This window comes from Pleurodeles waltl, chromosome 8 (assembly GCF_031143425.1).
Source record: "Pleurodeles waltl isolate 20211129_DDA chromosome 8, aPleWal1.hap1.20221129, whole genome shotgun sequence".
Classification (NCBI taxonomy): Eukaryota; Metazoa; Chordata; class Amphibia; order Caudata; family Salamandridae; genus Pleurodeles; species Pleurodeles waltl.
Window position 1 is genome coordinate 1,302,769,278 of NC_090447.1, and position 24,655 is coordinate 1,302,793,932.

General features: G+C 45.9%; 1 protein-coding gene across 3 annotated transcripts in view; it reads right to left on the reverse strand.

The window, feature by feature from the left end:
* The window catches only part of IFT88 (intraflagellar transport 88), a 497,265-nt gene that overhangs the window by 353,048 nt on the left and 119,562 nt on the right, over nt 1-24,655 (reverse strand). For all 3 annotated transcript variants that reach the window (XM_069202281.1, XM_069202279.1, XM_069202280.1), the window contains exon 14: nt 6,171-6,257. In XM_069202281.1, the coding sequence (XP_069058382.1) occupies nt 6,171-6,257 (87 nt within the window). The remainder of the gene's footprint in view (nt 1-6,170; nt 6,258-24,655) is intronic.

Genomic DNA, 24,655 nt, shown 5'->3' on the forward strand with positions numbered 1-24,655 from the left:
CTGGGAGGGATGTCTCTGCTTTTCAGTTACCCACAGCGAAAATCAAGGACTTATCCCAGTTAATTTAAAGGCTGCCATATTCTCCAAAGATCTCAAATATCTCTCTGATATGATCAAGATATCTGTCAGGGTCTGCCAGGTTTAAAAGTATGTCATCAGCATACAGTGATATTCTTTCCTCCAATGCTGCACCCCACCTCCAACCTTCTATCAGTGGATCTCCGTTTATCCATTCAGCCAGAAGCTCCATGACTAAAGTGAAGAGCAGCTGTGACATGGAACAACCCTGCTGCATCCCCCTCTCTACCAGGAAAACCCCAGACAGTACCCCGTGTTCACTCTCACCCTTGCTCGTGGCTTTGTGTATAATAGCCGGAACCGGTTCAAGAATTGGTGGCCAAATCCCATCTTTGCCAGGTTCGCAAACATATAGGGCCACTCCACCGAGATGAATGCTTTATGAGCATCCAGAGAGGCCTCTGCTAGAGGGACCTGCAGCCCTGATGCAGACGCCAGGATGTTTCACATCTCCTAAGGTTAAATCGAGTGGAGCGATGTGGCATAAAGCCGTTTTGGTTCAGGTGTAGCAGCTCTGTTATCACCCTGCCCTGATGTGGTTCGTCAGGGCTTTAGCTAAGATCTTCGCATCCACGTTAAACATTGATAATGGGCTATATGGGTCCCAGTTGTCTGCCTACTTTCCGGGCCTCAACACTGGGATTACTATTTACATCCCTAAGTCTTCAGGCAACACCCCGTCACTATATGCCTTGATGAACATAAAAACCTCCACTGGGAGTACATTAGAACCTATCATCTTCCCAGGTTGCAGTTGGGCTAGAGCTACACATATTTCCCTCTCTGTCACCTCCTCCTCTTCCAGTGCCATAGCCCCTGACTTGTCCAGTCTTCTACAGGGTCTATTGTTTACAAATTCCTGGAGTTCCCCCTTGAGCCTCTAATACGCTCCCCTGTAAAGGTCTCTCAGTTAGCTTGTCACTGTCTCTACTATGCTGACACTAGTGTGTAGCTTAACTCCCTGGGGATCAATCATTACTGTAATGTGCAACCTCGCAGCCTCTTTATGTACAACCATGTCAGCATCTTCCCAGCTTTATTTCAACTCTCATATATACAGCATTTTTTGGTGTGGTATATCAATTTTACCTCATTTGTGGTTGTTACTCTGTATTTCTCCCTAGCTTTCGTGGCTGTCGTTCCACCTCAGATACTGGATGCTGTGCATATTCAGCCTCCAAGGTGTGTATTTCCTGTTCTAATTCGTCACATTTTTGATTCCGCTTTCTTTTATCCGCTACTTCACCTGCTACGATCTCTCCCCCTCATGTCACCTTATAGGCTTCCCACAAGACCATCTCATCTACGCCCTTGTCTTCATTCTCCTTAAAGTAATAATCTATGTCTTAGGACTGTCTGTCTACTTCTTGAGGGGAGATAAGCCTCCATGACACAATTCGCCAGGCATTCATTCAAGAAACTGTGTATGTCTGTAGTTTACTCTTGTGTGGAGAGTGATCTGATACTGTGCAAAAAACTGTGCGTCTGTACATCTATGTAGTGAGCACACAGGGGTGAATATGTAATCTATCCGGCACTGTACATTGTGTGTCCCGGAGTGGTGAGAATACTCTACAGTAGCAGAGTGGCGTATTAGCCAGTGCCCTGGCGAATCCACTAAGTTTCCCCTGGTGTGGTACTCGTACTTGTTTCTTATAGGTCCTGTCTCTGTCCATAAGCATGTTGAAAACCCCTCTATTATCATTATTGTTTGTGGAATCTCTGTTACCAGGCTGCTTAGGGCATGTAATGAATCAAGCTGGAGGCCTGGCGGTGCAAAGACACTAATGAGCATTTCCCCCTCCCATCTGCCCACTAAAGCTATATAGTGGCCTTATGTATTGCATCAGATTTTGGTGACCTCTAAGGGAAAGGATTTTCGTGCCATCATGGCCACTCCTCTAGAGCTTTTGGAATAGCCAGCATGGCCCAGCAGCTTATATTTGCCTCTGGTGAGTCTCGGGGCATTTGTCTTACACATATGCAAATCTTGCAGAAACACTAAGTCAGTTGCGTAGTGTGCTAGGGCCTTATGCACCAATCCCCTCTAATTCTGTGTCCTAGTCCACTAACATTCCATGTCAATACTGTTATGATGGTCATTAGTCAATGTATATGTGGTTCCAGAAACGTTCCACTCGGCTGATATTATCTGCATGGCAACTTTACCCCTTCCCTCAAATTGTACCATAGGACCAATGAACAATACCTCCCCCAACTCCTGCCCCACCATACCTTACCATGTTGCGGACATTGAACTAGCCGCTTCCCCAATTCAAAGTACGCCATTCGCCCCGGACTTAAGTAAGTAATTAAAACAATAATTTGGTTAACAACCAGTGGCATCAGGGGGAACTGCAGTATTGTTCAGCTCAGGCGCTACTGTGCGCGTTCATGATCAGTTTGTCTTCCACATAGTAGAGGCTATCTAGCAGTATCTCAAGTTTAAATAATTTCCTCTGAGGTCATTGGTGTTACCTCCTGTGGCAATGGGCTTGTCGCTGAGGTAGTAGATCTCGATTCATCCTCTTCTGACTCTTCCAGTGTCTCTTGTAACACATTCAACCCGGTTCCACCCGAGATTTCTCTTTGCCTCTTCACTGCCTTCATGACCTCTGCTTGTTCCCTTTCCACTTGTTCACGGTTGAGCTTTTGCGCTGGCCAAGGAGGCCGTCTGCATTGCCTCTGCTTCCACCTGCGCGTCTGCAAACCATCATCTGTGTTTGCTCTTTGTTCGTTTGGTGGGGACGGAGATCTTTGCTGTTCCAGCCAGTCCCAGACCTCTGTCGGATTTGTGAAGAAATGTGTCCCACCTTCAACTACGATATGGAGCCTTGCTGGTAAGAACAGTGCAGGCTGTATGTCCAATGTTCTGAGGAGGCATTTGACCGACAGGTAGGTGGCTCTCTGTTGCTGCACCGCTCTCATAAAGTCCATATATATTGAGATCGTGCTACCCTCCACTTGCCAGAGGCCATGTGTTCTTGTTGCCTTTAATACTGTGTCTCTGTAGTTTAGAAGCCTCACTTTTGTTATTCGTGGGGTAGATCCTGTGGCACTTTATGCACCCTTTTCACTGTGAACCATTTGGAGGGTTTGCCGTCCAACACAGTGTTCATCAGCCACTCTTCTATATATGATTCCATGGATTTTTCTTCTACTCTCTCCGGAAGTCCAACCACTTGTACAATATTTCTACAAGAGCAGCCCTCCGCATCGTCCATCTTTGCACGAAGTGCTTTAACCTCCTTTTCCAGTTGAGCCAGTTTCTCATTGTGAGATAGGATCATAGGCCTAGCCTGTGCCAGGGTGGATTAAGCATCCGCCACTCTGTCAGCCAAGCTTTTGTGATCTTCCCATAGCAAATTGACGTAAGTCACCACTGTTTCAATCTTTCTTTCCAGTGATTCCTTAGTATCCTTAATAGCTACCATATCGTCACTGTGTGAGAGTCTAGCACCATTTAGTCTCTATGATGCAATGAGTCTGGTGTGTTATTTTCACCCTCAGAGGGGTCTCCCCTGGCTTCCTGTGAGGATTGAGGGTGCCCCATAGTGGCGTACATCACAGCAGACAGCTAGAGCTAAGGCGCCCTAGTATAACAGCATTGGTAATCGGTACTGTTTCGCCCTATCTCTCGCAGTCATTGTGGCAGTAGTAGGGCTGCCTCCGTCAGAGTCGCAGTCATTGCCTGAGTCCCCACATAACTTCAGACTGACACCCTCAGGCACGAGCACCCCAATAGTTGCTGTCTGGGTCTCGACTGGGGGAATACACCAGTTCCTGGGGAACTTCTGGGGCTATGTGGTTGCCAGGCTCTGGGAAGGACTGTTGCATGTGGGTGGTGCAGTCTCTCAGCTGTATGGTTTACTAATGCAACTCAGTCACTTTGGGCCCTAGCCCTTCGGGTCTATGGTGCACCTCAGTGGCAGTAAGGAGTGATAGTTCTTCTCTGGGTCCACCCTGGTGTGTCGTCACTTATTTAACTCTACCCAGAGATACTCTGTCCTCCACCACCTGTGTCGTGCGCCCCCCCCCTTCAGTGTTTGTAAGTCTCAATACTGGACCAGCTTTTGTAAGCACTGTCCAGCCCCTCTCTTCAGTGATTGTAAGACTAAATACTGTGCCCGCTCTTACGAGCAGTGCCTCACTCATATGCCCCAGTACCTACTCACTTTTTTATGTCTCTATATAATGGCAGGCCCTTGGTATGGTCCATCGGCAGTCTGGCTCTCCTCTCAAGGCCACAGCGGTCACACAGCATCAGATGCCCTGCAGCTCCCTGCTCTTCCGCTGAGGCCACCATCTCAATCCCAAGGGCACATCAGCAAGCTGACAACAAACACAGGGTGTCTGCCGTGACCGCTATCATGTATCCTGAAGCCGCAGAGCCATTCGCTGTTTGACCCCGTGTGCAAGCCCCCAAGCTATCTTGATTATCTGGCCCGCATCGGCCTTCCTGCGTGTCCCTTTGTTTCTAGCTTCTCCAGGAGGGGAGCTCACTTCCATTTCGATCAGGGGCATCCGCAGCTTCTTCCCCCTGTCTCCAGTTGATTTTAGTTTGCCTCTGCTCAGGATAACAGTCCTCGCAGCCACAGGCCGCTACGGAGAGTTACAGCTCTGCTGCCGCTGCCATGCTCCACAGGCCACGCCCCCCCATGAGCCATTATTTAGTCATAAATCTATGATATTGTCAGTTGACCAGGAGCTCTTGGAAATAAAAAAAAAAGTGTAATAAAAATCTTTTGACTTTGTTTAATAGCTGGATTAAAGGAGACATAAGGAGAATATGCGAAGACATGTGTATTATTTTATTGTGTAAGAACATCCTAAGCAATTTCTGTCTAGAGGCAGGGTTGCACAAGTTTCCCAAGAGTTTGGACTGGGAATACTGCCAGTCCAGAAGCCTAATAAAACAATAGTCAGAAGAGAATAAATTAAACTCAATTAGAAAGAATGGCAAAAAAGTGGCCATAATCAGAGGGTGTCATAAATGGAGGCATACAAACTACCCCCGCAACAGTACCCATATATAGCCACCTTGCAAGGAAATGATGAACGCCAAAATGTTGCCCTAGTAAGACTCAACCTGCTGGACTTGCATAAGGAAAGCCACAGATGGAATAAGATCTTCAGGTCAGAATTCTTCTGCAAAGGGAAATTAACTGAAAACATAACACATATCCATTTATAAAGTGAATAGTACTCAAAGAGCAGAAATATCTTTATGGAGAAACTCATAAGAAAACTCAGTTGGACGGTCATACAATTACTTAGACACTGCTCCAGCTGGAATACCTCCCTGATATTAACAAGAAACTTGCAGCCTTTAAGGCAGTAGCGAAGACTAGAAAATCAAAAATCACGTCTATTACCCATACCTTGGCGAAGAAACTATGAAGGTAACATCTTTACTACTCATTTACGTGGATAACTAAATCAACCACACTCAAAAGGACACCCCCACAGGAACGCATGAACAAGAAACAAAACACTTGCCAGTGGCACTTTATTTTCACCCTCACTTATTCCTTCCTCTCTCTGAGTAATACAACCCATGGTGGAATTAAACTCAGCCAAACCTGAGAACTAAACGAAATAATATACAACTGGGCATGACCAAGAAAACTTGTAATGACATGAGATCATGGGCAGACAGACATTAATCGATTTTATCTCTACATAGGGTTCTATACCCATTACAACCAAGTGTGTCGACTGTCACATACTTTCAGCTCTAGAGTTCGCCTAAGGAAACCTACAATGAGATGAGCCTTTGGGCAGAAAAAATATGAACTGAAATAATTTTGGCTTGGAATTCTTTACCAATCACAATTGCCAACTTCTCACACGCACACATTTCTACTACAAGGACCCTGGGCACGTGATTCTCCTAACACTTATTTCCCTCCCCACTTTACTGAGTTTGTATGCAAAAGTCTAAATTATTGAACGAGAATTTTAAAGGCTCAATACAAGTGTTCTAATAGCATTAGAAACATTCCGAGTTAAAAGTATCTAAAGATCACAGCACATTTACAGACAGAAAAAGATATGCAATGTAGTTTAATGACACTGAATACAGATCCTACCAGTCATAGCCTATGGCAAAGGATGTTTCAATTACAGGTGCTATCAGCTTAGCTGCCGTCATTATGTACTTTTCTGCCAACGCTTTCCTAAAAAATATTTTTAAAAACAAATTATGTTAGTTAGAAATGCATATATTGAAAAAAATTCTCAATCATATCTCATTCACAAAATGATGTACAGAGGGTAATTAGTTAAGTTGGGTAATTAGTTAAGTTTCATGTATTGCCTTCGTAATTAGAGTACAAATACATTATATTTACATAGGGGGTTCCAAAGTACAGTTTCCCATGGAAAGCTGGAGAGTAGCACACAATTTAGCAGGGATGTAGGGCTCAGCTTCATTCTGTACCATTTGTTGGCTTGATGCATTTGCAGCCAGCCGTTTGGGAGAGATTAAAGAAAGTCACTATACAGTGTGCATACTTCTACGCTGCTTTTGAAAATCAGAAGTTACAAAAATGACACCATTCAATTAAAGCAATGCGTTTTTTTTACATTCGTGAACAGAAATAACAATTACATTTAATTATGGATAAAAGCAATATTATTGGATAGAAGCTTCAGAAACATTTCTGAAAGCTGCCATCTTGTTTACTTCTTATAAGACCATGTACAAAAATGTCCTCCATCACAGGAGCAAGTAGAGTGAAAGGAACTGTTTTGCCCCCCAAAAAAACATGACATCCCCATTCCTAAAAGTGTGCAAGGTACAGGTGCTTTTCGTCCGCTGGAAAAGGCCTTTTTGACTGCAGAAAAGTGTTCTGATGTTCGTGAATGTGTGGAAGGCTTAAAGAGAAAACTGCAATGCAGCAGGTTTGTACATTAAAGATCAGAGCATCTCAACCAAGGTGCTGAAAGAATCAGGGTTTAGAGGCAAGGTCCAAAACTCAATTAATTCCCTTTTGCCAGAAAGAAACAGGCAGTAGGACTCCTCAATTTTTCATCTGGATCAACAAAACTAAGTTGCAGTGCCCTGCAGGGGTCATTATTTTCCCATTCTTGTTCAGTCTGCAAAAGTAGCCAACTCACCTTCAGCCTCTCCCTTCCATTACAATCTGTGTTCATCAGTTAAGACCTGGAGGCTTTAGCAAACCGTTTGGCCTTTATCAGTTGGTGGATGTTTGCCCTTAATCTAATGACAACAGAGGCGCTGCATACCACCACAGATGCAAGTCACCGTACCCCCATTACATCCCCTGCTACGTGGCCGGCCGCAGCCAAAGTGTTATGTAACCTTGGCATCCTCACAGACTCCACATTTGGCATTGGCTACCTAGGCTGTCAAGATGCTCAATACAGCGTTGCCGAGTTGTGACTTTTAAAAAGAATCCTTCTGAAAATCGTCTTCTTCTTCTGGCACCTCAGGCTAATTATGTTATATTTGGAGATAGGCCAATATTCATATTCATATTCCGATACACAATAACAATCTATCTGCCCTCTGAATCGTGTTTTATTTTAACAGATTGGTGAAAAGCTATCTTTTTAATTAATGGTTTTCTTTTGTTCTATTAACGGATAATATATGATCTTCATTTAGCTATGGTTTCACAGATTGCTTTTCCATTAATGCCAAGAAGCTGTGTGAAAGTATAGTCTAAAAATAAACATAAAATAACATAACAGGTAGCTTGATGCGGCATAGAGCTGCCTCTCCCCCTAGGCTGTTATGGCAGCTAGGGAAAGAGTAAATACAAAGAGAAACATAAGCCTAGTTCCCGAGGCCCAGACTTCGGTCAAGGAGAGCCTACAAGCTGACATTTTGTATTGCATCCAATGGTCTGCAGACCCAGACTCAGGGATGCACATTTATTAAAAATCATTTTTATTATGAATGAAAAAAATTGAAATCTATAGTGCAACTGTGTACTGCTTCATTAAGAAAGGACTTGGTTGCAGGTCTTGCCAGGATCGGGGTCGTATCTTCAGGATGGTATCTGGGGTGTATTGGTGCTACTTACGCCCTGATTCTAAGTTGTCGGAATCCAGGTGCTTTTTATAGCACCAGATAAATAAATATATTGGGATACAGCAATATACATGTGCAATAAACAGCAGTTATTAGGAGTTGCTGTGGAATAAAATGCAAATGTTGGTCCTTGCTGCACTAAATTCTGCCTGGTACAGTAACTGCTGTACACTTTTACCCTGTTGAATTTCAGTAGATTTCATCCGCCGAAATTTAATGTATGGTCAGACAATTAACTCACCGGGTAACTATAACTGGTGAATTCTTGCTTTTTTTTTTTTAAGTAAAAATGTTAATGTTGTCACTGACATAATCACCTAACTATAATTTACTTTAACCTTTAGTTTTTACAGTAATATGCTAAGTTTTTTTTTTTTTTTTTTTAAACAAAAACAGATTTACTTATCAGACCTAACTATACAGGGAGTGCAGAATTATTAGGCAAATGAGTATTTTGACCACATCATCCTCTTTATGCATGTTGTCTTACTCCAAGCTGTATAGGCTTGAAAGCCTACTACCAATTAAGCATATTAGGTGATGTGCATCTCTGTAATGAGAAGGGGTGTGGTCTAATGACATCAACACCCTATATCAGGTGTGCATAATTATTAGGCAACTTCCTTTCCTTTGGCAAAATGGGTCAAAAGAAGGACTTGACAGGCTCCGAAAAGGCAAAAATAGTGAGATATCTTGCAGAGGGATGCAGCACTCTTAAAATTGCAAAGCTTCTGAAGCGTGATCATCGAACAATCAAGCGTTTCATTCAAAATAGTCAACAGGGTCGCAAGAAGCGTGTGGAAAAACCAAGGCGCAAAATAACTGCCCATGAACTGAGAAAAGTCAAGCGTGCAGCTGCCACGATGCCACTTGCCACCAGTTTGGCCATATTTCAGAGCTGCAACATCACTGGAGTGCCCAAAAGCACAAGGTGTGCAATACTCAGAGACATGGCCAAGGTAAGAAAGGCTGAAAGACGACCACCACTGAACAAGACACACAAGCTGAAACGTCAAGACTGGGCCAATAAATATCTCAAGACTGATTTTTCTAAGGTTTTATGGACTGATGAAATGAGAGTGAGTCTTGATGGGCCAGATGGATGGGCCCGTGGCTGGATTGGTAAAGGGCAGAGAGCTCCAGTCCGACTCAGACGCCAGCAAGGTGGAGGTGGAGTACTGGTTTGGGCTGGTATCATCAAAGATGAGCTTGTGGGGCCTTTTCGGATTGAGGATGGAGTCAAGCTCAACTCCCAGTCCTACTGCCAGTTCCTGGAAGACACCTTCTTCAAGCAGTGGTACAGGAAGAAGTCTGCATCCTTCAAGAAAAACATGATTTTCATGCAGGACAATGCTCCATCACACGCGTCCAAGTACTCCACAGCGTGGCTGGCAAGAAAGGGTATAAAAGAAGGAAATCTAATGACATGGCCTCCTTGTTCACCTGATCTGAACCCCATTGAGAACCTGTGGTCCATCATCAAATGTGAGATTTACAAGGAGGGAAAACAGTACACCTCTCTGAACAGTGTCTGGGAGGCTGTGGTTGCTGCTGCACGCAATGTTGATGGTGAACAGATCAAAACACTGACAGAATCCATGGATGGCAGGCTTTTGAGCGTCCTTGCAAAGAAAGGTGGCTATATTGGTCACTGATTTGTTTTTGTTTTGTTTTTGAATGTCAGAAATGTATATTTGTGAATGTTGAGATGTTATATTGGTTTCACTGGTAATAATAAATAATTGAAATGGGTATATATTTTTTTTTTGTTAAGTTGCCTAATAATTATGCACAGTAATAGTCACCTGCACACACAGATATCCCCCTAACATAGCTAAAACTAAAAACAAACTAAAAACTACTTCCAAAAATATTCAGCTTTGATATTAATGAGTTTTTTGGGTTCATTGAGAACATGGTTGTTGTTCAATAATAACATTAATCCTCAAAAATACAACTTGCCTAATAATTCTGCACTCCCTGTAGCTTTACTTTAACCTTTGTTTTTTTCAGTGATTTTCTAGGGTTTTTGTAAGGTAAAGAAATATTTCATTACAATATGAAAGCAAACCCTTTGCAGCACAAGGCCTTTAACTGTGCACAGCAGGGGGTTGGCTACAGGCCATGTCAGGCCCTTTGGCAAACTATAACCTGCATCCTCCCCACCCACACACTGCTTACAATCTCACATATTCCATCACTTGTAACACGTTCTATGACATCACTGACATCACTGATGACATCATCAAATGTGTGTGTTAGTTTGTTTTAAAGTTTACACAGTGGTGGGTAACTACCGTTTTACCTCTCTACATAATTTTGTACTGCCTGTGTACAATTAATGGGTTTACAAAACACATGTGCTCCTAATACATCACAGCTGTGTAGATGTGTTGAACACTGTAGGAAAGGGCCACTGTTGGCATGGTTACCCCCTCACTTTTTGCCTAGTGTTGATGCCAACTTTGAAAGTGTGCTGAGACCCTGCTAACCAGGCCCCAGCACCAATGTTCTTTCCCTAAAACTGTACCTTTGTTTCCACAATTGGCACAGCCCTGGCACACAGTTAAGTCCCTTGTGAAAGGTACCCATGGTACCAAGGACCCTGTGGCTGGGGAAGGACTCTAAGGGCTGCAGCATGTACTATGCCACCCTAGGGGACCCCTCACTCAGCACATGCACACTGTCTTGCAGCTTGTGTGTGCTGGTGGGGAGAAAAATACTCTCTCAGGGTGCCATGCCCACAAACCACTGCCTGTGCCATAGGTAAGTCACCACTCTAGTAGGCCTGACAGCCCTAAGGAAGGGTGCATTATACCACAAGTGAGGGCACAGCTGCATGAGCAAAATGACCCCACAGTGTCTAGGTCCATTCTTAGACATTGTAAGTGCAGTTTAGCCATATTGAGTATATGGTCTGGGAGTTTGTCATTACGAACTCCACAGCACCATAATGGCTTCACCAAATACTGGGACGTTTGGTATCAAACTTCTCAGCACAATAAACCCACACTGATGCCACAGTGGGATTTATTGAAAAATGCACACAGAGGGCATCTTAGAGATGTCCCCTGTATGTTAGCCCCACTGCTATTGTGGGACTGTGTGGTCTGTGCCAGCCTGCCACTTTCAGTCAAGTTTCTGACCACATGGAGTGAGTGCATTTGTGCACTCTCGGGTCAGAAACAAGGCATGTCCAGGGTGGAGGTGCTTCACACCTTCCGCTGCAGGAACTGTAACACATGGCGGTGAGCCTCAAAGACTCAAGCCTCGGGTTACAATGCCCCAGGGCACTCCAGCTGGTGGAGATGCCCGCCCCCGGCAAAACCCTGTTTTGTTGGCAAGTCTGGTGGCAAAATTAGGAAAAACAGGGGGGAGTGACCACCCCAGCTAGGACCACCCCTAAGGTGTCCAGAGCTGAGGTAACCCCCTTCCTGCAGAATCCTCCATCTTGGTTTGAAGGACAGGGACCAATAGGTATAGGAATGGAGTGCGCACGAGGAGGGTGTAGCCACCTTCAGGGACAGTAGCCATTAGCTACTGCCCTCTGACCCCTAACACGCCCCTAAATCTAGGATTTAGGGGCCTTCCTGAACCCAGCTCACCAGATTCCTGGTGACCTACAAGAAGAAGGAGGACTGCTAAGCTGAAACTCCCAGCAGAGAAGAAGGAAGACGACAACTGCTTTGGCCCCAGCCCTACCGGCCTGTCTCCTGCTGCAAAGAACCTGCAAAAAGACCAGCGGTGCGTCCAGCGGGCCCAGCTACCTCTGCCAACTCCAGAGGACTGCCCTGCACCCAAAATGACCAAGAACGTCCGAGGACAGTGGCTCTGTCTGAAGAAACTTACAACTGAGGACTTCTACCTCACCCCGGATGTGTGAGTCCTGACACCTGTGCACCAGACGCCCACGGCCCATGTCCAGGTGGTCCACCCAGCAAGAGAGGGTCCCCAGGCAACTGCGAGCAACTGCCCACCCTGGGTTGACCCCTCCACAACGCGCCTGCAGAGGGAATCCCGAGGATCCCCCTGACCGCGAGCTCCGGACAAAGATATCCAACGCCTAAAGAACACACAGTACTCGCAGCTCCCAGGCCTTGGAGAAACTGACCCCCGGTGCCTCATCGTTCAGCAGGCGGCCCTCCTCCCTGTCTGACCAGTACTGTGCCCGACACCCCCCACCACTGGACCTGGCCTGCAGCCTCTGAGTGACCCCCGGTGTCTCCTTACACACCGGCATTGGAAACCCAACGTCCTGTTTGCACCCCGCACCCGGCCACCCCTGTGCCGCTGAGGGTGTGTGTTTGGTGCCTTCTTGTGGCCCCTTCAGTGCTCTTCTAATCCCCCCTGGTCTGCTTATGAGTCGCAGGTACTTACCTGCTGGCTGACCGGATTCCGAGTACCCCCTGCCTCTATAGGAGCCCACGATAATTTTGGTCAACTTTGACCTCTGCACCCGACCTGCCCCGTGTTGCTGATGGTGGACTTTCTAAAACCCGGAGACTGAGACTGCAAGTGTTGTACTTACGTGCAAACAGAACTTTTCTCCCCCCCCCGGAACTGTTTAAAAATTGTACAGTGTCCATTTTTAAAATAGCTTTTTGCCAATAATTCAAAACCTGTACTACTTACATATTTCAAGTGAAGTACTGTTGATATCTATGTGAAATACAAACCTTTTAAGGTACTTACCTGCAGCTTGAATCTTGTTGTTTTGAAAATAAACAAAGAAAACATATTTTTGAAATATAAAAACCATTGGTCTGGAGTTAAGTCATTGAGTATGTGCTTCTTCTATTTTCAGTGTGTCTACTACAAATGCTTTGCACTACCCTCTGATAAGCCTAACTGCTCGACCACACTACCACAAAAGACAGCATTAGTATTATCTACTTTAGCTTCTGTTAAGCTTCTGGCGAAACCCTGGACTCTGTGCACACTATGGGGGCCATTCGGACTTTGGCGGGCGGAAGTACCGCCGTCAGAATACCGCTGCGCGGTCAAAAGACCGCCGCGGTAATTCTGATTTTCCCGCTGGGCTGGCGGGTGACCGCCAGAAGGCCGCCCGCCAGCCCAGCGGGAAACCCCCTTCCATGAGGATGCCGGCTCCGAATGGAGCCGGCGGAGTAGAAGGGGTGCGACGGGTGCAGATGCACCCGTCGCGATTTTCAGTGTCTGCTTGGCAGACACTGAAAATCTTGGTGAAGCCCTGTTAGGGGGCCCCTGCAGTGCCCATGCCAGTGGCATGGGCACTGCAGGGGCCCCCAGGGGCCCCGCGACACCCGTTACCGCCATCCATGTTCTGGCGGTCAGAACCGCCAGAGCCAGGCTGGCGGTACGGGGGTCGGAATCCCCATGGCGGCGCTGCCTGCAGCGCCGCCATGGAGGATTCCCCAGGGCAGCGGGAAACCGGCGGGACACCGCCGGTTTCCCGTTTCTGACCGCGGCGGTACCGCCGCGGTCAGAATGCCCATGGATGCACCGCCAGCCTGTTGGCGGTGCATCCGCGGTCGTTGGCCTGGCGGTAGTCTACCGCCAGGGTCAGAATGACCCCCTATATCTCACTTTGATATAGTATATACAGAGCCAGCTTCCTACAAACCCGTTATAAATCTTTACACTGAAGAGTAACCATGTATGCAGGTGACCACTGATGACCTGTATTCAGCATGTAAGATTTCTGGCTTCTGCAGAAAAAAAGTTTGCAACAGGGCAAAGATTATCCGTACTACATACTAAGTATTGTAATCAGCCTTGAGTTACTAGACCGTCTCAGCATGACAATTTCTACGTAACATAGAAGACTGCATGCATCAGATATTAACCTTTGTACATTTGCTTCTTTTGCTTCAGAAGATGAGCTATCTGTAAAGTTTTCACCAGAGTGTGAAAGCTGCAGGAAGAATGGTCTATCACCTTCAGACCTCAGTTATTTTAAGTGGATAATGTATTTTTTGTCAAGTGTTGCATAGAGTGTACACTGTACTTAATAGATACCTTTTTATACTATGTATTTCTCATGAGAGTTTCATTGTCTGTAAACAGTTTGGTACATAGGGAACCCTCTCCATAGAGTGAAGACTGTTTACAGTACCCACTTCTCTACTCATATCAACTTAATTTCTTGATGTAGGTTGGTGATTATCGCAGATTTGAGTCAGATAAAAGCCTTCTGTAGTAGGACATTAATTTTGGAACAGACATTGAGTATTTTGAGGAACTCGCCTTTCTCTGAACAGTTCTATACATATTGAACACCATTCGCAATGAGGGTTTACCATATATCTGTGGTTGATTGTTAATGTGAACTAGGCTAACTGTGAAGTATATGGTATAGGGTCAGTGTTGCACATAACACATGCTTGCTACACCTAGGGAGTTGTAGCTGGGGTGGCATTAATGCTGCTTCCTATTATGCTGAGGTATTTTGCAGTTACTTTCATAGCTGTAAAGCCATACCTGTTAATGTCACAATGCTTGCAAAACAAGTTTGTATGATGTCATCATTGATGTAAAGAATTATGTCATAGAACATGTCATGAGTGATGTAATATGTGAGCTCCTAAGAAGTGCGGGGGCACAAGTTTTGGTTAAGTCTGCTAACTATGACTGGTGACGTTCTTTTTTTTTTCTTCCCAGAACGTTGATGTTTACCTAACTATAACATTACTTCAACCTTTGTTTTTTCAGTGAAATTCTAAGCTTTTTGTCAACAATTTTTTTTTTTTATTTATTAGGCCTAACTGTAACGTTACTTTAACGTTTCTTTTTTTTCTCCATTTATATATATTCACTGAAAAAGCCAAAGGTTTACAGGGATTTTATAGTTAAGTTCTGAATTTACTCATACAAAACCATTGAAATTCATCAGTTAGAGTTATTTCAAGTAACTATGACTCGCGCCCTAAGGTAACTATAACTTGCACCTCCTCCATGCACAGTTTTTTTCTTCATTAATTTGACTGGTAATGATTCATTTATATTTTTAATAGCGTTATTTAAGTTGTCATGCGTACTGTAATGTCGGGTACTTAGCAGTGCATGGCAAGGGCGCAAGTTGTGGTTACCTTAGGGCACGAGTTATAGTTACTTGAAGAACAACTTACTTAGCTTTGGTAACGCATTATGTGGTAGAGACTTTCTAGCAGCAGATTCCTTACCTTAGAACTTCCTGGCATTAGCTTGGAATCCGGAAGTTTTGCTGAGCAATACCCTTGGACGCACCGTCGGGTGGTGTTGTTTGGATCCGTGTGGCGACGTCGTCGTAACCGTCTGAGAATTCACGGTTGGCTATAAAGGCACCACCCAGGCATTCGTACGTCAGTTCCTTTTCCAGTAACTTTGATGCCAGAAGTGCAGATCCATGGAAAGAACTAACAGTTTGTTCAAAAACTAGGGCCCTGAAAGGGAAAATCCCTGACCCTATCAGACGTGTCGCAGAGCGGTGAGGCATGGGTAGGTGTAAGGAATCTGCAGCTAGATAGAGTCTCCACCAGATAATGCGTTATTGAAGGCAAGTAACTTATTCAACTGATAGAGACTTCTAGCTGCAGATTCCTTACATTAGAATAGATACCCAAGAGATAACCTCCTGGCAGTGTGCTGCGGACAGATCTCCTTATACTAGAAAGTCTTGTAGGACCGAACGGGAAAAATGTACGTCTCTACAGACCTGATTGTCCAGGCAGTAATGTCTTGCAAATGTGTGCAATGATGCCCACGTTGCTGCCTGACAGATATTCAGGACTGGAACACCACGTGCTAGAGCAGTGGTAGCAGCCTTGCCCCTGGTGGAATGAGCCCTCAGGAAGCTGCTTCTCAGCCAGTGCGTAGCAGATCTTAATGCAGTGAATGACTCAGCGTGAAATGATTAGTTTCTGCACTGCCCGACCCTTCTTTGCTCCCATGTACCCAACAAAGAGTTTGTTATCCACCCGGAACTCTTTTGTGCGGTCAATGTAGAACAACGGCTCTCTTTTTGAGTCCAGCCGGTGGAGCCAAAAAGGTGTCAGGGTGATGTTTTGACCCACGTGAAATTGGGTCGCCATTTTGGGGAGGAAAGAGGCATGAGTTTTGAGTACAACCTTGTTTGAGACACGGCGGCTTAGAGGAGAGAGCATGCATCTCACTCACCCTTCTAGCAGATGTCATACCCACTAAGAAGGCTGTCTTGATGGTGAGCAGCCGGAGTGGACAGCTATGTAACGGCTCAAAGGGAGCACACATGAGAAATGTGAGAACTAGATTTAAGTTCCACTGAGGCATAACAATTGGCGTAGGGGGGGGCATATGTTCAAGCCCTTTGAAACATCTATGTACAATAGGTGATTTGAATAATGAAGCCTGATCAGGCAGCCGAAGGAATGCCGATAAGGCAGAAACATAGCCTTTGACAGTGCCCAAGGCACAACCCTGCTGGGCAAGGGATAAGATAAAGAGAAGATTGTCAGAGAGAGAAGCAGAAAAAGGATCAACAGATCTTTTTGTACAATAATTTACAAATCGTTTCCAATGGCAGACGTATACTGTCTTAGTGGAGGGACACCTGGCTGCTAGAATAACTTTACAGACTTCGGGAGGAAGGTTGAAGGCTGCCAACTGCCGCCGCTCAATCTCCACGCATGAAGGTGCAGAGTTGACAGGTTCAGATGGAGAACCTTCCTCTGCTGCTGCGACAGAAGATTTTCCCGAAGGGGCAGCCTGCTCATTTTCAGAAGCTCTGGATACCAGACTCTCAGTGCCCAGTCCAGAGCCAACAGGATTACTTGAACCCCGTCGTTCTTGATCTTCTCAAGAACCCTCGGCTGAAGTGGTATGGGCCGAAAGGCATTTAGGAGGCCCGAACTCCACTTGTGACGAAAAGCATTGCCGAGAGAGTGTCACCTTGGAAACTCCAACACGCAATATTGCTGACATTGCGCGTTCTCTGCGGAGGCGAACAGGCTATCCCCACTGCTGAAAGAGTTCTTGTGCCACCTCCGGGTGGAGACACCACTCATGATTCGCTAGGCATCGAAGGCTGAGTTTGTCTGCACTGGCCTTCAGAGAACCTGCTAGGTGTTGAACCACCAGGGTTATACCCAGCTGTTGCAGCCATGTCCAGACACACAGGGACTCTTGACAAAGGGTCCACGACCTCACACTGCCCTGTTTGTTGCAGTACCATATTGCGGTGGTGTTGTCCATGAATACATGCACCATCTTCCCTTTTACAACAGGAAGAAATGCTTTCAATGCTAATCGGATCACTCGGAGCTCCAGTAAGTTGATATGGAGTCCGGATTCCGCTGGAGACCAGAGGACTTTGATCTCCCCCTCTCCAAGATGGCTGCCCCATCCCAGAAGTGACGCATCTGTCACTACTCTGAAATCTGGTTGGGGAAGGGAGAGGAGTCTGCCTCTGACCCAATTGCAGTTCACTAACCACCACTGCAGATCTTTTGCAGTTCCCTCCGAGATCTGAACTTTGTTGGTGAGATTCCCCTGCTGCTGCGCCCATTGGAACTTCAGGTCCCACTGCAAAGCCCTCACATGCCAGCTGGCATATTTGAAGGTGTATTTGACTAACATGATGCAGAAGGCCATGAGGCCCAACAGCCTCAGAGTCTGCCACTTAAATCCAGGATACAGGCTACCACTTCTGTCAGGCCCTGCGGCCAAAACTAGTTGTGCAAGGTCAAAGGCCATGCGCAGCGCAGGCTTGGGTGGTTATAGGGGTTGGAGGCAGAGCCCCGCCATAGGCCAGGCTTTGCGGCAAACCCCAGCTGCGCATGGCAAAAGGCCGTGCACAGTGTGGGGTTGTGTTTTTATAGGGGTAGAGTGCAGGGCCTGCCTGCAGGCCCGGCTCTGCAGCCAACCACCGCAGTGCATTGGCCAAAGGTTGTGCGCCGTGTTTGTTGAATTAACATTGTAATGAAAATTACTTTACGTTAAACAAACTGTAAAAATTCACTAAAAAAAAAACAAAGGTTATAGGGACCTTATAGATATGAAATAGATTAAAAAAAATAGAAATTCACTTTAAAAAAAACAAAGGTTACAGGGACAATATAGTTAAGCTCACATTTTAAATTTACAAAACCATAGAAGTTCACCTGTTATAGTTGGAGTTATCTCAAGTAACTATAACTCGGTCCTTAAGGTAACTATAACTCGCGCCCTCGTACGTTTAAAATGTGACCTTAACTATAACGTTCCTGTAACCTTTTTTTTAATATATATATATATATATATATATATATATATATATATATATATATATTTGATTCATTAGTGTGGCACAGCAGAATTCCAGGAGTGTGTTCTTTCTTCATCAGTACTACTGCTGGAGGAGCTGCACTTTATGTGACAGGCACTCACACCTGGGAGCGCACCACCGCCACAGTCCCTTTCAGCCACTTGTCTGTTGTTTCCATGTCTTCTGGCATCTGCCTATGGTCTCAAATCTGTGTTGGTATAGGCCCACAGTAATTTGCATGTTTGAACATCTTTCCCCCTCCTCCAACACCTCAACACACAGAAAGTCAGAATGCCTCATAAATCACCCAAGCACTGCTAATATGTTGGGGTTTGGTGCTCCTATTGCCATGTGTTCTATTTGTAGGAAGCTGGCCTGGTGTGTGGTGAGCACCTCTGGTGTTATCACCTTATACTAGGTTCAAGTAGCCCTTATTAGTGAGGTGTAGACAGAGTCTAGGAAACCAGGGCTCTCTAGAGGTAGCTGTGGATGAGCATCCAAGACTTATCTAGGAGACATACAAAGCTTATGCAATGCCAGTCACACAACACTTAGACACATGAAAGAACCACACAGTGTTACAAAAATAAAGGGACTTTATTACAGTAACACAAATACCAAAATACTGAATAGGCAATACTCCAATAGGAGGTGAGTAAATGTACTATTATGTACACATTATAAGTCAGTGATTAGCATAGAAAGCAATTGCAAATAGTGAAAACAATAGCAAATAGTGAAGGTTCTAGGGGAGACCAAACCATATACTGAGTAAGTGGAATGGGACAGGCAGTCCCCCACCCAAGGAAGTGGAATCAGTAGAGGGGAGCTGGAGGAACTAGAAACCCCAACAGGTAAGTACCAGGGTACCCCCCAGAAACCAGGCGAGAAGAGGTAAGTACCTGTTTTTTCCCCAAACCCACTGGAAAACTTTGGAAAAGGACTGTGCAAGACCCAGACAAGACTGGAAGAAATCAAAGGTGGATCCTGACAGAAAAGGACCTGTGAAAGAAGGGAACCAAGTGAGGTTTGAGTTGGATTGTCCGGCTGTGGCAGGAGCCACTACCCACCCTTCTCTGGATGCAGGACCAGGTCGACGGTGGATGAAGAAAGTCAGCAGTGCAGCACAGGAGCACAAGATGAGTTCCAGAAGTGATGCAAGTGAAGCCCCATGTCGGCAGTTGTAATGCAGTCAATCAGTGGTGCTGGCAAACTACCAACAAGCTTTGCCAAAAGCAAGGAAAAGAAGGTTTTGAAAGACTGAAGAGGACCAGCAAGGCCCAGGGGAATCGACCAAGGAAGGAGAGTCTGAGGTGACCCTCAGCAGCCGGGAGAGTCACAAGAGGAGGAGGCAGTCCCCACAGGTGACCCACATGCAGCAGGCACAGGAGCCACAGTGAGGCCCACTCTGCACACCTGAAGAGGAGTACCATACCGTTGGAGCAGCAGGCAGGAGACTGTGCATTGCAGGGAAGAGTGCTGGAGGCCAGGGCTACGTGGAGCCTGAAGATCCCTTGGGAGGAAGAACAAACAAGCCTTGGTAGCTGCAAGAGTTGCGGTGCACAGGGGTACTGCCCTGCAAGGAAAGGCAAGGGCTTTCAGTCTACCAAGTTGGACAGCTGGTAGACAGGACTGAAGACTCGTAGCCGTCAGAGGATGCACAGCCAGGGAAATGTTGCAGTTGCTGGAAGGAGCTGTGGAAACAATGTTGCAGAGCAGAGTTGTCACTGGAGTTGCAGATTATCGGTTCCTGGAGGACCCAGTTGCAGTCCCGGTACCCAGAAGATGAAGTAAACAGTGCGGAGGGGACCTGCTGGAATCTTGCATGTCGAATCTGAGGACCCAATCGAGAGAGAGACCCTAAATAGCCCAGGGAGGGGGATTGGTCACCTAGCAGGGTTACCACCTATCAGGAGGGGGCTGTGACGTCACCTGCGTGACCTGGCCACTCAGATGCTCCCAGGGGACTCTGCTCACCTTGGATTCAAGATGGCAGAACCAAGTGGCCACCTGGAGGAGCTCAGGGCTCCACCCCTGGGGTAGTGATGGACAGGGAAGTGGTCATTCCCCTTTCCACTGTCCAGTTTTATGCCAGAGCAGGGACCAAGGTTCCCTGGACTGGTGCAAACCGGTTTATGCAAGGAGGGCACCAAATGTGCCCTTCAAAGCATACCAGTGGCTTGGAGAGGCTACCCCTCCCAAGCCATATAACACATATTTCTAAAGGAGAGGGTGTTGCCTCCTTCTCCCACAGGAAATCCTTTGTTCTACCTTCCCCTTCCTGAGTTGGTCAAGCAGCAGGAGGGCAGAAACCTGTCCGAGGGGTGGCAGCAGTGGAGGCTGCCCGCAAACCCACAGAAGACTATTAGGAGCAATGCTGGAGGTCCTCTAAGGAGGCCCCAGAGGGTATGGAATCATACAACCAATACTGGCAACAGTATTGGGGTCTGATTCCGACATGTTTGATACCAGACATGCCCCCAGACATGCCCAGGTTCGGAGTTACCATTATGTAGCTGGACATGGGTGGTAACCTGTGTCCAGTGCACAAGTAAAATGGCTTCCCCGTCCAGTGTAATGGAGCTGGAGTTCATAGGGTCACCTCTACTCATGCATCGGGTGCCCTCACACACAGGTACCTACACCCTTCCCTCTGGGCTAGGAGAGCCTGCCATTGGGGTGACTTACGGTGACCTGGTGCAGTGACATGTAGTGAAAGGGTGCTGCAATGGTAGGCCTGCAGACACATTTTGCATGCCATGGGTACCCGAGTACCATATACTAGGGACTTATATGGCGGGACCAGTATGCCAATTGTGGGGTGTGCTAAGTCCTAAGTAACCAAAAATAGAGGGAGAGAGCATAGTCATTGGGGTCCTGGTTAGCAGGATCCCAGTGAATGCAGTCATAACATACTGACAGCAGGCAAAAAGTGGGGGTATCCATGCCAGAAAGAGGGTACTTTCCTACACTATTTACTTACTTTATTTCTTTTTTTTTTTTTACATTTTAATGGCTTGGCAGCTGCAAATTACTGTATAATTGGACTGATTGTGATTTATGCGCTCCTATACACTTACTTTTAATTTACTGTTGCACACAACCGTCAACTATGTTAAAAAAGTACAGCAAAAACGTATAAAATGGCTGTCTGTGCCTCACCGCACATATTTGCGCATGTGTAGGGCTATGTAATGTCATTGTTCTAGAGCTCTGGGTTTCAAAACTGGGCACAATACTTCAGGTGCTCGAAGCCATCCAAGTGTGGTCTTAAGAACTACATAACATATTCTGTAAAAGCCCTCAAGAACTTCACATAGTACTCCAGATTTGGACTGCAGACAAAAGATACGGAACTGAGCACAACACTCCAGATGTGGACTACAGACATACGTACGGTACTCCTGACATACGTACGGTGACCTCCAGAACTGAGTGTGGAATTCTTAATGTGTCCGTCACACAGTTTTCAAATGTGCCCTCTAGAACTCCACACAACACTCCAGATAAGGCACCCATTCACAGACAGAGTACTCTAGATGTGCATGTTAGAAGTAGGAACTATCCTCCAGATATGGCTTTCAGAACTCAGTATAATACTCCAGATGTAGCTATCTGAAATTGACACAACATTTCAAATGTTCACAAGAAGTACAAAATAATCTATCAAAATGAATACCATATGTGGCCTCCAAACTGAAGCACAATACCCCATGCATCCTTCAGAACTGTCAGCACTACTGCCAATGTGGCTCCCTGAAAGGCACACAGGGACCTATTCACAAACTGAACTTTGTAATATGGTTAGTAGTACTACAATACTAGTTCAAAATGCAATTCACAAACCTTGAAAGGGGTGGATTTGCAGGGGTATATGTGCAAGAGGCAAAGAGAAACTAAAAGTATAAAGGGACAGAGATAATGTAGGGATCAGGGAGAGTGTGGAGGGTGAGTGATTAAATGAATGATAGGTGATAACTGAGAAAACTATGTAGAGAGACAGACAGGCCAGATGTAATGGCACACAGAAAACTGGTGAAAGGAAGCATGTCTGTTGATAGATTTCAGCCCTGTGCTCAGTAGTTTACATTGATTTTTTGTGATGGCTCACTTTATGCATATACAAAGGGAACAAGGACAACATTCCACTATCTTAGTCCCTGTTCCTACAGTTGAAATTTGTGGTCTCACTGTGACACTTAAAATATATTTAAACACAAAAGGGCCTCCATCTTGTAATCCACATATCATTGTGACCAGTTGTGGTTTATTGTGCTTATTTATGAGTGTCTCATCAGAAGTACTGTGTGGTTTGGATGCCAATGTGAACACGTGGGGCCTATTCACAAACGTAAACGTGCAAGTGAGTAAATCTGCATGTGTAAGATTATTCTTACACTTTTGAGTAACTTTACTACTTTAGGGTGTTTACCATTTAAGAGTGTAAAGTTACTCTAAGTGTAGACGTACATATCTTGTACACCACATAAAGCTCCTTGACACGGCCCACATGGGCTGGGTTCATTCCCAGGGGAGGCTATACAATCTGGTGGACAAAGCGGGAAAGATACTCTACTGGCTTGCAAATGTGAATGCAATGATTCATTTCTGAGTTTGTATGCCTCAATGAGGGGGTGGACGCCGAGGCACATCGTTTCTGATGAGAAGGGGGGCACAAAGACCGTATTTCTCTCTGCACAGAGCTTTTGTATAACCAGCAACTTCACATTACCATTCCACTCCTCATGGAACTTCTAAAAATTTCTGAGGATGTTATGGGGCTTAAAGTGAACTAGTTTAAGTCGACTTTTGTCCTGTTATGAGGAGAAGTGCAGTTGACATCTTGGAAAGGATTCTCTGGGTGGCGGGAGACAGTTTTCAGAATATCAATATGGCAAACGCCCTCTCCCAACAGCGCTACTAAGAATTAAAAATAGTGCTACTGTTGGCGAAAGTGGATAGTGATTTCATGGTGAGGGCTTCCATGCTGCTCTCCATGGAGAGCTGGGACGCGTTATTATTCCCTTGCTTTTTGGGTGTCCTACAATACTAATCTTACCTTCTGCTGTCCACCTTTTTCCACAGACCTTGAAGCACACATTTATCCTTTTCATTTGGGCAGGTCAAACACCCAGAGTCCTCTTCAAGAGGTGCCACTTACCACCATGTGAGGCAGGACTAGACTGGGCAAATGTCAAGTTGTATTACTGGGTTTCCCAGATAGTTGCTGTAAATGGCTGGCTATATGCCGATAGGAAGGGCCCTGCCAACAGGCTGGAGCTGGAACTCATCAATCCCCCAAGGTCTTTTCACTCAATTATACAGCAGCCCCCCCACACCCTTACCCCACCACACTCTCTGCCTCCCATCACACGACTCCATTATCTGCTGGCATGCAGCGCTAAAACACATCAAATGGTATGGCAAAGTCACAGCGGCAACACCACTGCAGCAGAGCACATGTTTGCCCGAAACGGCAAACCTCTCCAGGTTTACCCACTGTGATTTATTTGGTGCCTCCAATCTTGTGGGCATTTGAAAGGGTAGCAACATTAATTCACTCCACAAATTCCCCCTGCACTCTTCCCAATTGTACTGATATTTGCAGTAGAGACGAACGCTGGGCGTTTACAAAGAAAGGCCCAAGGCGCTCCCTGAGAATAAACCCTCAGAGTTAAATTAACGATGGACACCCTGGGAAAGCAAGATATTTCTAGGCTCTACGGATCCCTTGTAACTCACTTATCTGATCTCCTGCTGCAACTCAGGGCCAAGTGGGAGCCGGATCTGGGACCCCATGAGGACAGTGAGTAGGCTGAGGTGAGAATGGCTCCCAGGCAAATAGCAATCTCTATGCGCTTTTGACTCATCCCGTTTAAATATATTCAACATGTCTACTACTCTCCTACTTGCCTATGGCAGATGGGTTGTGGGGACGGCCTTGAGTGCCTTTGTTGTGATTCCATGCCAAGCAAATTTTATCATGCTGTTTGAGAATGCGCACTTATTTGCATGCGGGGTGGAGGGGGACGCGGGGGGAGGGATCTGGAATTAGACGCAAAAACAGGCCTCCGGGGCATCATGGACATCATAAGAGGAGCAGAGCACTACTCGAGCTATAGTAGTTTTGGACAATGTGTTTGCAAAGAAGGACAGGTGTACCACTGGCGCGATGCCCGAGCCCCTGGTGCTATCCTCAAGTGCACCAGTGTAATGAACTAGTGCACTACGTTAGAGAAGCTACCACACAAGGCACGAAGGGTGCAAAAGAAATATGA